Below are 13,257 nucleotides of genomic sequence, written 5' to 3' on the forward strand. Positions count from 1 at the left end.
CTCTTGTATTCATCAGCATCACAGAGGAATAAACAACAATTATTTGTACCACACAAAACACACTGTTGAGCCAACCCATTGCCACGAAAAACACAAGTATGCCAAATATTTTTCCTTTCTGCACAACACTGCCTCTAAATTGCTGACTTGTCCCACCCAACAGCCCTTCTTAACCAGATTAATTTCACAAAGAAACACAAAGAAGGAGCCAGAAAGAGATCCTTCTTATAAAAGAGAGAACAGCCCATTTGATTCCAGGCGTCCAGAACGGGGTATTACAACTGCCGACTAAATTCAAGGACACCCTTGGTACACCAAGCCACTTGCTGGTGGCAGTCTTCCACACCAAAGAGCAGCACAGGAGACAGCACCTCTGCCCCTTGAAGTCCTTGTTCCCTTGGTCCTGTCACCTGCCAGCCAACATCCAGACTGACACTCGCTGGCAAGATAAGAGACTGAATTTAGGTTGCTTCTCCCAAATACGCCATTGGGAACCAAGAGCCAAGCCGACAGCTAAAGCAAAAGAATAGCTAGTGAGAATTTGTGGCAGAAAAGACCAGAGGAGCTTAAAGATTAGTGGTTATTGTTTACAAGGAATTAAGCTCTACAGAGTTTTAGCCTGAAGTTTTTGGCATTACCTGTGTATGATGGATAGGAAAAGATGAGCTTGAAGAAGGCAATCATAGTAACTCAAAATAATAACTGCTAACCATTATTGCTGACTGTATGCAGCGCTCACTTCATGTTCAGAATACTATGATTAAAATCGATCATCCCCTTTTTATATATGAGGAAACTAGAGCACAAAGAAGTTAAGTAAATAACCAAGGTTACACTGCTGGTATGAACTGGGATTCAAACTCAAATAATCTGGCTCGAATGTGCACTCTCAACTGCTCTGATATGCTCCCTTTCCAGTAAAATCACAACACAAGTGTCCCTTCTGAAAAGACAAACTATATGTTTTAAACTATTTTTTAATATAAAAAAATTTTGTACTCAGACCTAAAGACAAAGTACTTCCTCCTACTTATATAAGGTGAAAAATAGAGAAGAGGATGAAAGAGATGGTATAGTTTTATTGTGTTTGTGTTTTGTTTTGTTTTTTAAACTGGGACAGGGTCTACCTCATTTTCACACATTTCCAAAGCCTTTTCTCCTATATATAGATCAATTTTTGAGAATGTCAATGGCATGTAGAAAATCTTACTTTATGGTATCTAAATTAAGGATCTTTCCTGAAAACATTTTAAAAATCAAGAAAAAGTACAAATGTACCCAGAAGTATGAGGTCAGGTTGGGAGGGGCGTGCACTGGGAAAAGGGGAAGTCAAATGACACAACACCAAATATTCTTGGCTCTTATGAAAAGCTACTCTGTTCATTTACCCGGAAGCACCAAACAAAAGCAGCTGCCCATTTCTCTGTTTCGGTTTCCTGAATATAACTGGATCACCAACCAGCATCCATTGTCCCAGGCTCACAGAACAATGTTCACTAGCATAAATCCGTCAGTTCTGGTACACATCCAAAAAGCTAAAAAAGAATACCACAAGACTGAATGAGTGTCTATATGGACATACCTAGCACTATGATTCCACAACGGGCAAGACCTGTGTGTGAGAGGCAGTTAGCACCTCCAAGCATGAACGCATGTTCACACTTGTCAAGAAACATCTCACACATCAGATCAAAATGCTGAACAGGATGTTCTGTTTGTAGCTTTGTTTCCTACCATCTTACACATCTTCAGGATCTCTACAGTCACAAAGTAGCCTGTGATGCCCCCATAAGTATCCCTGGACACTAACAAAATGTGAGGCACAGAGGCCAAAACCATCTAGGCTGGGAAGGTGTGCTGTGTGTCCAAACCTATCTCAGCCAGGACCACCTTCCCACCCACTTTTTGGGCAACCCTCAGAGGATGGCAGCTGCTAACTTAGAAAAAAAAAAAAATGCACAGTGGAGGAGGCAAAAGGATTATTTTTAAGAAAGAGCACAATCTAACTTTTCTCTCAACCACCCACTCCACACCACCTCCTCATTCCCTTGTCTCTCCTGCTTGTTCTTCCATTTCGCTTTCCTTCCCCAGCTTCTCTCTCCCCGTGGCTCAGTGCACCACGCTCTCACACACGTTTCCTTCTCTGTGTCCCCAGCTGGGACACCAGCTCTGACGCCACACTGGGAATAGCAGCTGTGAAAGGACTTGGAGCTGCTGCTGAGCTCAGAGGGGGATATGAAGCTAGCTCGCTTCCTCCTCAGAGCTCCAAATGTGTAAAAATCAAACACTCATTTATTTTTTAGAAACCCGGTCTTGACACCAAAGCTATGAAGAAAATAGAAAGCGTTAGGTTATAAACTAAATGAACCTGTTAATTATGCCATCTTCTTAATGTGCCTAATACTGGAAGATATTTCGTTTACTTCTTAAAAATGTCCTTTCATGTGTTTGTAGAGACAGGGTCTCACTACATTGCCACGGGAAAAGCACAGCAGCTATTCACAGGGCTAATCATGGAGCATTACAGTTTCGAACTCCTGGGCTCTGACGATCCTCCCACCTCAGCCTCTGGAGTAGCTGAGACTATAGGCATGTGCCACGGTGCCAGCTCATGCCACCTTAATGGCTTCCGAAGGGGGGCTGCCTGAGTTCTCTGTGGAATAGTGAGCATTTTTAAGTGTATATGAAAAATTCATGTGTCTTGCAGTTCAGTGTCATCCATCACCTGTGGTTAACAAGCAGCTCCATACACTCAGGAATTACCTACGCAGACCAAAATCCCACTTTGGCAATAGACAAAATAATGAGGCACTTTCCAAAGTGGGATAATTAAAAGCGAAGACAAGATTTTATGTGTCAAGGGAGAAAGGCAAGGCAGGCAAATATAAACACGATGTGCCAGGCTTAAAAACAAGAAAATCAGCTGGATCTCTGTCTAGGATGTAAGAAATATTTAGACCAATAAAAGCAATGCTTACATCTTTCTCTGTAGTAATTCATTCACTCAGTTACTCCTCAATAAACATATATCAAGCACATACTATGTGCCAGGCATTGTGCGGCGCCAAAGATAACAAAGTGAACTAGACAACCTGATCTTTGTTTTCATGGAGATTACAATCTAGCATCAGCTCAAGACAAACCTGTAGGCTCTCAAAAATCATGTGTTAAAACATATATTCGGAAGGAAACATAAGGCATTGAGAAAGAATAATGAAGGGGAATCTGCACTAGAGAGAGTAGTAAGGAAAGGACTCTCCGAAGAGGTACAATGTAAAAGCCAGAACATAAAGGAACAGAAAAGCTAACCAGGACAAGAATGGGCTGACCATTTTAGGAAGACAAGTTTGCATAAGCAAAGGCCCTGAGGCAGAAAAGGTTTTACCACCAAGGAACTACAACATCAATGGATCTGGAGTAAAGTGAGCAAGGAGAGAATGGCACATCACAGGACTAGAAAGACACTGGGCTATGATGCCCAATTGAGGTTTCATTCTTAGGACAATGGGAAGTTTTCAGCAGAGGAAGGACATGGTCCAATTTATACTTTATGATGATCAATTGTGCCTCTCCATGAAGAAATACTTGAAAAGCAGAGACTGTTGCAGTGTCTATGCAAGACGTGATGATTCCCTGGACAAAAATGTAACAGCAAAACTGAAAAGGAACAGACAAATTCAGATCTATTTTAAATGCTGAACCAACAGAAATCATTGAAGGATTGCATATGGGGGTAAAAGCATGGAAAGAATCAAAGATGACTCCCATCAAGTTACTATTTATATGTGTGTTATTTAGTTTTTGTTTTTCTCAGAAGTATAAGCATCACATCATGCACTGCCAGACACATGTGGGAATCTTGTCTATGGGACATGATATGTCTATGGATATAAGCAACTCAAACACCACAGGTCACAGAACAACATAAATTGTTATGTGGCTGTTCTTGAGAGACAATAATAGTATACTAGGCAAGTATTTCATTAAGTCAGTTTTCCCACAAGAATTTTGTCATTATGTTGATGCCAGAGCCCCATGGCTTCCCCCAAAATCGTGGGGTTAAATGTCTTTCTATGTCTAGGTGCAAAAACTCTGACTTTTAAACAGAACTGTACCAAATAATTAACTACCAATCCATCAAAGCAGCTGAGGATATACAGCAATTTCTAAGAGGACCTTTGTGTTAAATTGGATAACTCATATCAAATATGCCAATGGCATATTAGTGTGTAACTTATTGATCAGCAGGAACAAAACTATAAAATACATATTTATAAATAATTTTTTATGATCACTGAACAATTGAGTCCTTGACAACTGTCTCTCCATAGGCTCCCTTCAGAAAGCCAGTATACAACATAATGCAGTATTCCCCAAGGAAGACACCTCTGAGGGGAAAAACAATGGATTGCCTTGTTTATTTTACATGCTGTATTCAAACTAGGCCCCAAATGCCACAGAATGCAACAGTATTCTGTGGTTGATACACATGGGGTCTCAGCATCTTCCTGATCTGTTCATTCCTTATGACCTATCTGAGTGCTGCTGGCACTGTTTCCCTTGCCCTTCTCAAAAGCTGATAAATAATTTTAATCTCAAAATTCCTGGGCCCTTTTGTCTAGGTAAGCACCTCTTTACTTTTTAACATTTATAGTGATGATGCACTCTTGTTCTTAAACCGAAGAATGAAAGACAAGTTATAAAAGACACAGAGAGAGAGAGAGAAAGAGAGACAGAGAGAGAACGAGAAAGAGAGAGCAGACAATCACATGCACAATGGACAGAACACCTGACACTGGCTCAGGCCTTGACAGAGAGATACAGAGTAAATCGAGATAAACGGGAGTCATTTATTTGGAAGAGAATGTTATCTTTTGTTCCTCCAGACTATTAACTGTGCCATGTTTATGTGCATTTGAAGGACTTTTCTCAAAACAGACTCCACTACGTTAATCGATATATAAAGGATCCCTTTCAGACAGACTTTCCCCCAGGACTTCAGTGAAAAGTACATAACTTGAGTCTCCTGCCTTCTGGTCCTTCAAAGTCTTAAATTTATTTCAATGCTTTTAATTTCGATTTCGTGATCCATCTCAAGCTCTCCTCCGAGCTTTTGTCTTTAATTCGATGGTCCACCTGTATTGCTCCTCTCAGCACCACACTTGTCTAGCTTCCTAAGCCACCTGCTCAGTTCCAACGGTGAGACTATAAAAAATTCACATCACTATGCCTCACACCCAATTTAATTTAACTCTGTAAATTCACTTTTCAACACCCTTGAGCTGTTCATTCTAATTTGGCCTGTCATCACCTGCAATGACCGAACCCGATCTTTATCTGTGCCATCCATAATGCATTTTATTGCAGGGTCCATATTTCTGCAACTGTAGCAAAGACATGAAGAATGTACAGAGCTCTGCCAACATGAAAAGCTGTCACTGTGTAACTCCTGTTGGGGAATCTTCCAAAATTGGCATGTGTTTCTGCTGCACATATTCATTCTCAGTTCAGCCACAATATTTGGCCCATGTAGCCAAATATTCTCCACATTAAAGAAACAAAAAGCAACATAAATATACACCTAAACACACAGCCTATCCTATCACTCGAATCCAAGGGTGTTCGTTGACCTCCTGCTGTTCTGCTCTTAGCAACACTTTTATCCAATGTATGACATTTAATACATCCAACATCTTAATAACTGTGTCACTCTACAGACCTCTCTTACAGGATGATTTTCCACAATTCCTATTTAAATCACTGACCTGGCTCACAACCTGGTTAAATGTCACCTGTAATGCTGACATTTGGAAAGACATGTAAATATATAGACATACACTCTCATCTTCACCTACTGTCTCAATAGAACCTATTTCTAAGCACAAATAATGCAAAAGATTCTTTCAGTCTTCCAGTTACTGTTTATTGATATAGTTAAATAAATACCATCTGCAACACAACCCTATTAATATTACGCATAAAAATGTAGAATACACAGCTATGCCTAAACTTTGTCAGGCCTTTTCTGATCAACTCAGAATCTTACCAGATGACCTCCTAGATCAACCTGCCGGTACAAGCAAAGCATCTCCACAGACATTATCCTTTAGAACAGACCATCTCAGTATTACAGTGGCCCTCCCCGTTAGCCACAGGATTCAAAAAGGTGTCCTTCTCAAAGATGTGGGAGTGAGGCAGAGAGAGGCACCAACGCTCAGAGTACTCACTGAGAGGTTTTAGGATGCTGCTGCTGGATTCATCAGCATTTTCAATATCTGATTTGTCAGAGTAGTTCTCAGAGATTCTCTCCTTTTCCTTCTTTTCTTTGTGGCCTGCCTTTCTCTTGTGACGTCTCCTTCTCCTGTAACTCTTCGGCACATGGACTCCGATGTAAATGGTATGGTGGCCTAAGGAAGGTACATGAATGACCAGTCAGTTCAAACCACATTCTGTACTGCAGATAAATTGCATAAGATGCACAGATCAGAAGAAAATGTCTATAAATTCAACATTACCATCCTATATTTAACAAACTCTAGAAAAATAAAATTTCCTCCCAATTTTCAATTAGCTTCAGTATAATTCAAGCTAGTGGTTGACACCAGGACTCTGTGAGAGCCTACTCTAATTCTGTCCAGATAGACTACTTTTGTTTAGGAAAACCAAGGAATATCAAACTGGAAATCAGGAATCCTTCATGTTGGTCATACCTCTGCCATCAATTAGCTGTCTGACCTTAAGCATGTATCTCTTAACCACTCTGGGCCTCAACTTCATCATTTCTAGAAGGAGAGACTTAAACTGGGTAGTCCCTAGAGACCCCTCCAGTTTCAACCTTACATGAGTCTATGATTGTACTGGGTAGGGTTAGTGCCTGCTGGAAAAGCAGCTGCTGGCGCTGCAAAAACAAAGATTTAACTCAAAGTTCAAAAAGTCATTTTGCAGGGGGTAAGGCTTTACATTAAAACTTTTTTTTTTTTTTTTACCTAATCAGCAAAATAGAGACTTAGAACTGGGACAAACTGAGAAAAATAAGACATACTTGGAGAAAAGATTTTAGAAATACTCAAACGTTCACACTAGGAAACAGCTAAAATGAATGTCAGCTACAGTGCCATTCTCATTTTTCTTTTTTCGTTTCCAAAAGTTTCTAAAAACTGGTTGTTGCAATGATAAAAATAAACCGAGCCCAGCAAAAATTGCCTTGAAGAGAAGGGCATGAGGAAAAAAGATTGTGAAATGCTTTCAGCTCTCTAGATGGAAGGAGCTGCAAAACTGACAAGTGGTATTATTTTTACAAAATCTAATAAGACAAAAAAGAAAGAAACTCAAAGTTCCACATCATTTTTTAAAATTGGAAAACTTCTACTTTCACTTTAAATACAGTGTAACTTCTGTATTTTAGGAACTACCATTTCAGAAATAATGTGAACACTCTTTTTCTGAACTGCAAATTAGATTAGATTTTCTCATCTATGGGTTTTATTTCCCATTTCTGGAAGTATTCCTTGATGACAACTTTGCAGTGCCACAGCCAGTATCACGTATCTACATCCAAATACATGTACATACAGTATGTATGATACAAACTGTCACGAACTACTTTCCACAGTAACCTACGGGGTATATCTAAAAACACCATAATTGGCAGAGGTGTTTCCTTAAATTGGCAGGCTTAAAAGAATTATATGCTCCTCCAGGAAAGATATTCCGGCTAAGCAACGTAGAACCTAAGTGAATGGGTTAGTATTCAAAAGAAGACATCAGACGCTTGAATGAAGTTGGAGGCATCTTTACATAAAGCAGGACCTCCTTCCCAACACACACGCAGCAACTCAGCTACTACAAAACACAGTGAAATTCTCCCCACAGAATGTGTGCCAGTGAGAAATGTATCATGTCTAACCATTTGCAAGTAAATGGTTCTCATGGGAAAACTATATTATACTAGGAAGTAGGAAATGTCTCAGAAACAATGTGAATTAAGAAACAGTGTCAATTGTTTCCTGTGCTCCAGTTACTGAGGGAGTCCTGAAGTTTTATCTCAACCCTCAACAATGTAAGTGAGCAAAGCCAACCAATTGCTTCAATAAATCAAACACGAAATGCTTGGTTGTTTTCAAGAAAACACACACAAATTAAGAGGTTGGAAAATTTTTATTAACCTGTCACATTAAATATTTTCTATTCACCTTATTAAATAGGGCAAATAAGCAAAAAATGGTAATGAAGCTACATTGCCATAATGATGTTATAGAGAAAGATTCTTAAAATTATATTTAGCCAAATCTGCATAGTACATTTGATCAAATCATTTAACTGACAGTCTATATGGTGGATAAGATGCTAAGGTAAGATTTCTGGCTAGGAAGTGTCATCGTTGTCAATCTAATGAAAGAGTTAGGCCAGTTCAGAAAGTGAGCCACCAAACCCTGGAGAGAAATGCACTTGACTTTTTGGAGCCTACTTTGAGTTGCAGTAAGTGGTGCCATTTTGTTCGCATCATCATGATAGGCATCCTCTCAGCAACAGATTCTGTCTATCCCCATTTCCTCCAACGCCTCCTTCTTGGTTTTCCCTGTGCACTTCCACACAGGTGTGGGAACTTTCAGAATTGACACTGCGCTATGGAGTGCTATGGTGCCCAGATGCCAAGCAGAAATGTGGTTCCTCTCAAGACATGCCAAATTTTAGGCATTTAAAAATCAGCTTTATTGGGGTGTAATTTATAAACAATAAAATCCACTCATTTTAACGATACAGTCAGTGATTTTAGTATATTTATAGAGTTGTGCAACAATCGTCATAATCCAATTTTGGAACATTTCCACCAGTCCAAAAAGATCCCTCACACCCATTTGCAGTCACTCTCTGTTCCCACTCCTGTCTAATGCAACCACTCTTGACCATTTTTTTAACACTCTTAGTGATGGCCTCTGCGAAGTTACCATTCTCTGGTACGCACATGGCAAGGAACTTTTTTTAGACATCCTAGCACAATAAAATACAATATTCCCTGGATGAGGAAGATATTGCCTTCCAACAACTGGCAGAGGAAATCATGCCACTGAGCTAAGCAATTCAAAACTTAAAGTATCCTCAAAGCATCCTCCTCCTCCTCTCACACATGATTGGCAACTAAATTTTCCTTTTCTGTCTTGTGTTCAGGTAGAGGAGAAGGAACATGGTTTCATGGGTAAGCAAACCTTGACGGGCTCAGCAACAGCGCTTGCTGCTTCATCAGTTACTTCTCAACCTCTCTCACTTCAGCTTCCTTGCCTATGAGAAGAGAGCAAGATAGCCTTGCTTTGGTGGATAGCGTAATATAGACATGCTGTGTCAAAGGGACAATCAAATACTTCATAAGCGATATGTGCCAAGTAGCCAAAATACCAAAAGTAAAATGAGCTGCAATGGAAGCTTTCTCACTGCCCCCACAGAATACCTGTCATCATGATCAATAGAAGCAGCATTACTGTTGAAAATATGCTATGATTGATGAGAATATCCTATGTGGATCTCAGTATTTATTTTCATTAAAATCTCTTTATCTGTTTCAGGGATATGTCATGAAGACTGATGACTATTTTTAAAATTATAACTCATAAAATGACTGCAAGCTCTTAGGGAAGTCACAAAGTTGAGGGTATAGTATTGTTTTACATGTAATATAAAAAGGAGAAACTTGACAGACCAGCTTTCCAACCCAGCAAGGGACTACAAAATGGTAAGACCATTAAAGAAAGAGGGATAGTTACCTGCTTCTTATATAGAACTTTTTAGGCTAAAAAAAAAATTCTCTGCTAGAAAACTCAGGAAATACTGCTTCCGAAGATAATGTAAAAAGGAGGTGTGGAAAAAATTTTAAGAGCTATAATGTATAAGGAAGAAGTGATTGCTTTAAACTATATCAAAATAAATGCTACATTCTTGCTACTGAAACTTCATGAAGTAAAACTACTGGAATCTGTACTTGACAGTGTTCATTTAGGTGTGCAGTCGAAGAGTATTCAGTCCTTGATTTGGCAGTGGCTTCAGTATCATGTGTTCAAATAAATACCCTGCATGCCTTTCTCTGACAGATGGTGCAAGTTCCCAACAAACTCTAAATATCTTGGGAATATCTCCCAATCCATACCACAGCCAGTACTACTGGAAAGAAAACATGGCTTTCCTGGGTATCTCTGAACGTCAGAAATGATCACTACGTGATTCTTGTTTCTTCCCATCCTTACATGCTCCACCCCAGTTGCAAGTAGGAAGTACTATGATGCTAAATTATCCCAATTCCTGAAATATTTCTAACCTAACTTCATACTTCTCATAGTTGCTATAATGTTTTCTGGCAAATAGAAAACTTACACTTAGTAACTCTGGAGCCATTCAAATTAAGGTGGCTTTCACAAATACACATTTTGCTACCAAGGATGATTTAACACTTTGAAGTATGAAAACCTTCAAGCCAGAAAAGGATTTTAAATCAGCCAAACTACAAATTCTATAGCTGCGTGGATGGTTAACAACATATGCCTCTATATGTAAGACAGATCTATTAGCTCCTTCCTGGGAAACACGTTGCTGTGTTTACTGTACATACAGATGATAGCAACTATTTAGTGAATGCTTACAAGCATGCCAGGCACTGCAAGGTGTTTAATATCTACCACCTCATGCAATCCTGCTCCTATCCCCCTTGTACAGGTGCAAAAACTACAGTTTGAGGAAGTCAAGGACATTATAATTAGTTAACTTTTTATGAAGTGTTCTCTTCATAAAACCCCACAGGAGAAATATGTCTCTGTTCTCAGTATCAATACTAGTTGAGTGCTTCATCACTACTTTGATGGTGTGTTCTGTAAAACATACTATGTTTATATCATAAATGTAATAACTTATTATGTCTCCTTCCTCATTGGCTGCTAAAAGAAGAATAGACACATTTTAGACAAACAGGTAGTGAGTATATAGAGTTTCATGACATGCATTTTATATACTAACCTCACTCTTCCAACTTTTCAACACTTACTTTCCCTTCACCCTAAACCTTTTTGGAATAAGGTAGTATATAACTTTTTAACCTGATATGTCAGTACTGTACTCTATCTAAAGGATCACCAAAGGACAGGTAAAATCTTTACCCAGAAGTCTACCTTTCCCTACCTCCCACCACCCATCCCCTATATCCAGCCTCTTACATACATCTCTAAATAAACACTGAGGGATGTTCCAAATTTGATTTATAGCTACACTCTTACTCTTTCAGCTGAATTTCTGTTCTCTCCAGTTCAAAGCAAAGATTCCACAACATGCAGTATTTTATATACTTCTTTCAGAACAAATCAGCAATATTCCCAAAATATGAGTTAAATATTGCCTTCCCTGGTTTATCTAACATAACCTGGTCTTCTGCCAAGATGCCCAACACGTGTTGAAGCTATTGCCAAGAAGAATGTAGGGAGAGCAAAATTAAGAGATTATTTTTTTAATTAAGAAAAGAAAAAATGTAGAGGCAGAGACCCTGGATGAGTGACAGATTATAAAAAGATTCTGCAAAGACTTTGTTAGACCCAAAAAAAAAAATTATCAATTAAAAGTATATGCATAAGAAAACTTAAACCAAACCATAGTGTCCACGCACAGTGGACATTGTGTGGTTGGCACTTTTATTTAATAATAAATATACAAGTATGTATAATCCTAAACACTTTAATAAAATACAAGTAATTTTTTTTTTTTTTTGAGACAGAGTCTTGCTCTGTTGCCCAGGCTGGAGTGCAGTAGCACGATCTCGGCTCACCGCAATCTCTGCCTCCCCGGTTCAAGTGATTCTCCTGCCTCAGCCTCCTGAGTAGCTGGGATTACAGGCATGTGCCATCACGTGCAACTAATTTTTTTGTATTTTTAGTAGAGGTAGGGTTTCACCATGTTGTCTAGACTGCTTTCGAACTCCTGACCTCAAGTGATCCACCCACCTTGCCTCCCAAAGTGCTAGGATTACAGGCATAAGCCACCACGCTCAGCCAAAATACAAGTAATTTGTTAGCTTATTATTCTCAAACCCACAAGAGTGTCCATAAGCAGCTCTAATAAGATACAAGCAAAGTAACATTGCTAATTTACTGGTATAAATACCAGCTCATGAAAAGAAAACCCTCTTCAAAAAGCACAGTGTAAGTCTGCAGTTACCAAGGGGTAAACCAGCCCTTTATGAAGTGTTTGCATAAGGGTCCTGGCTCAGAACAAGGGATGATTTCTATTTTTATATATTGGATAAGGGCAATTTTTTTACATAAAAAATAATGTATGTGTTTATTAATAGATAATTACACATTACATATGTAATTTATGTATAGATAATTTTGAATACTGATGAGTAATTTATTTTAATTTTAATGCTACCAATTACATAGGACCAGGCACGCAAGCAAATGGCAAATGTGAGGAAAAACAGGGAAATACTTTTCTTCCCACTGAACTGCATGGGAATTTTACATACTGAAAGCCTCCTAGAAATCCTCAGGGCAACCTGAGGTTCCCCAAGCAAGACTGATAAGAAATCTTAGCTTGTTACTTGATGTTTACTGAGCACAACACTATTAATATTTAATACTTGATGACGATAATAATAGTGATAATCTCTAGGCAAGAACTAAGAGCTACAGAATAAAAGGTCTCAAAGGAGATGCAAGCTTATGATTGTTAGCTAGACTCCTGTCCTTTAGCTCAGCAAACGTATGCATCTGTCTTCCAAGAGCTCATTTTTAACAAAAGAGTTCTATTAATTACAGTCTTAGATGAAGGTGAGGAGCCTAAGACAACACACTGAAGTTAAGCTTCCTTGGCAGTTTCCATTATTAATGGCCAATAATAAAGGCAAAAACTGACTGGCTCTATAAAGTCTGAATTAGTGAATATGTTTATAGAAATACGACTTTATTATTTTCAGTGATCATCAATTATTTGAAAAGATCTTAGCTAGAAAAACAAGTATTTCCTCGTAAAGTTACTTCAGGAATGTACCTTAAGGAATTAATGGAATTAAAAAACAGGTTACCCTATGTAAACTGCAGTTTCTGACGAGTTTTTCAATCTTCAAAGTTGATTCTCCAAAATAATGTTAACTTTCCTCTAGCAAAATCTTTTATATCCGTATCTATAGATACAAAACGTATCTAAATCTATATAACTATATCTATATAGATATAAATTTACCCATACAAATATCTATATATCTATCTCTATAGAATCTTTATAGAG

The 13,257-nt window shown here is 38.6% G+C and overlaps 1 protein-coding gene across 4 annotated transcripts in view; it reads right to left on the minus strand.

Annotated features, from left to right (window-relative positions):
• Positions 1–13,257, minus strand: part of SLC4A4 (solute carrier family 4 (sodium bicarbonate cotransporter), member 4) — a 365,688-nt gene that overhangs the window by 339,914 nt on the left and 12,517 nt on the right. For all 4 annotated transcript variants that reach the window (XM_011998142.1, XM_011998138.1, XM_011998140.1 and 1 more), the window contains one exon: positions 6,228–6,407. In XM_011998142.1, the coding sequence (XP_011853532.1) occupies positions 6,228–6,407 (180 nt within the window). The remainder of the gene's footprint in view (positions 1–6,227; positions 6,408–13,257) is intronic.

Source organism: Mandrillus leucophaeus, unplaced genomic scaffold, assembly GCF_000951045.1.
Source record: "Mandrillus leucophaeus isolate KB7577 unplaced genomic scaffold, Mleu.le_1.0 Scaffold559, whole genome shotgun sequence".
In the NCBI taxonomy this organism is placed as follows: Eukaryota; Metazoa; Chordata; class Mammalia; order Primates; family Cercopithecidae; genus Mandrillus; species Mandrillus leucophaeus.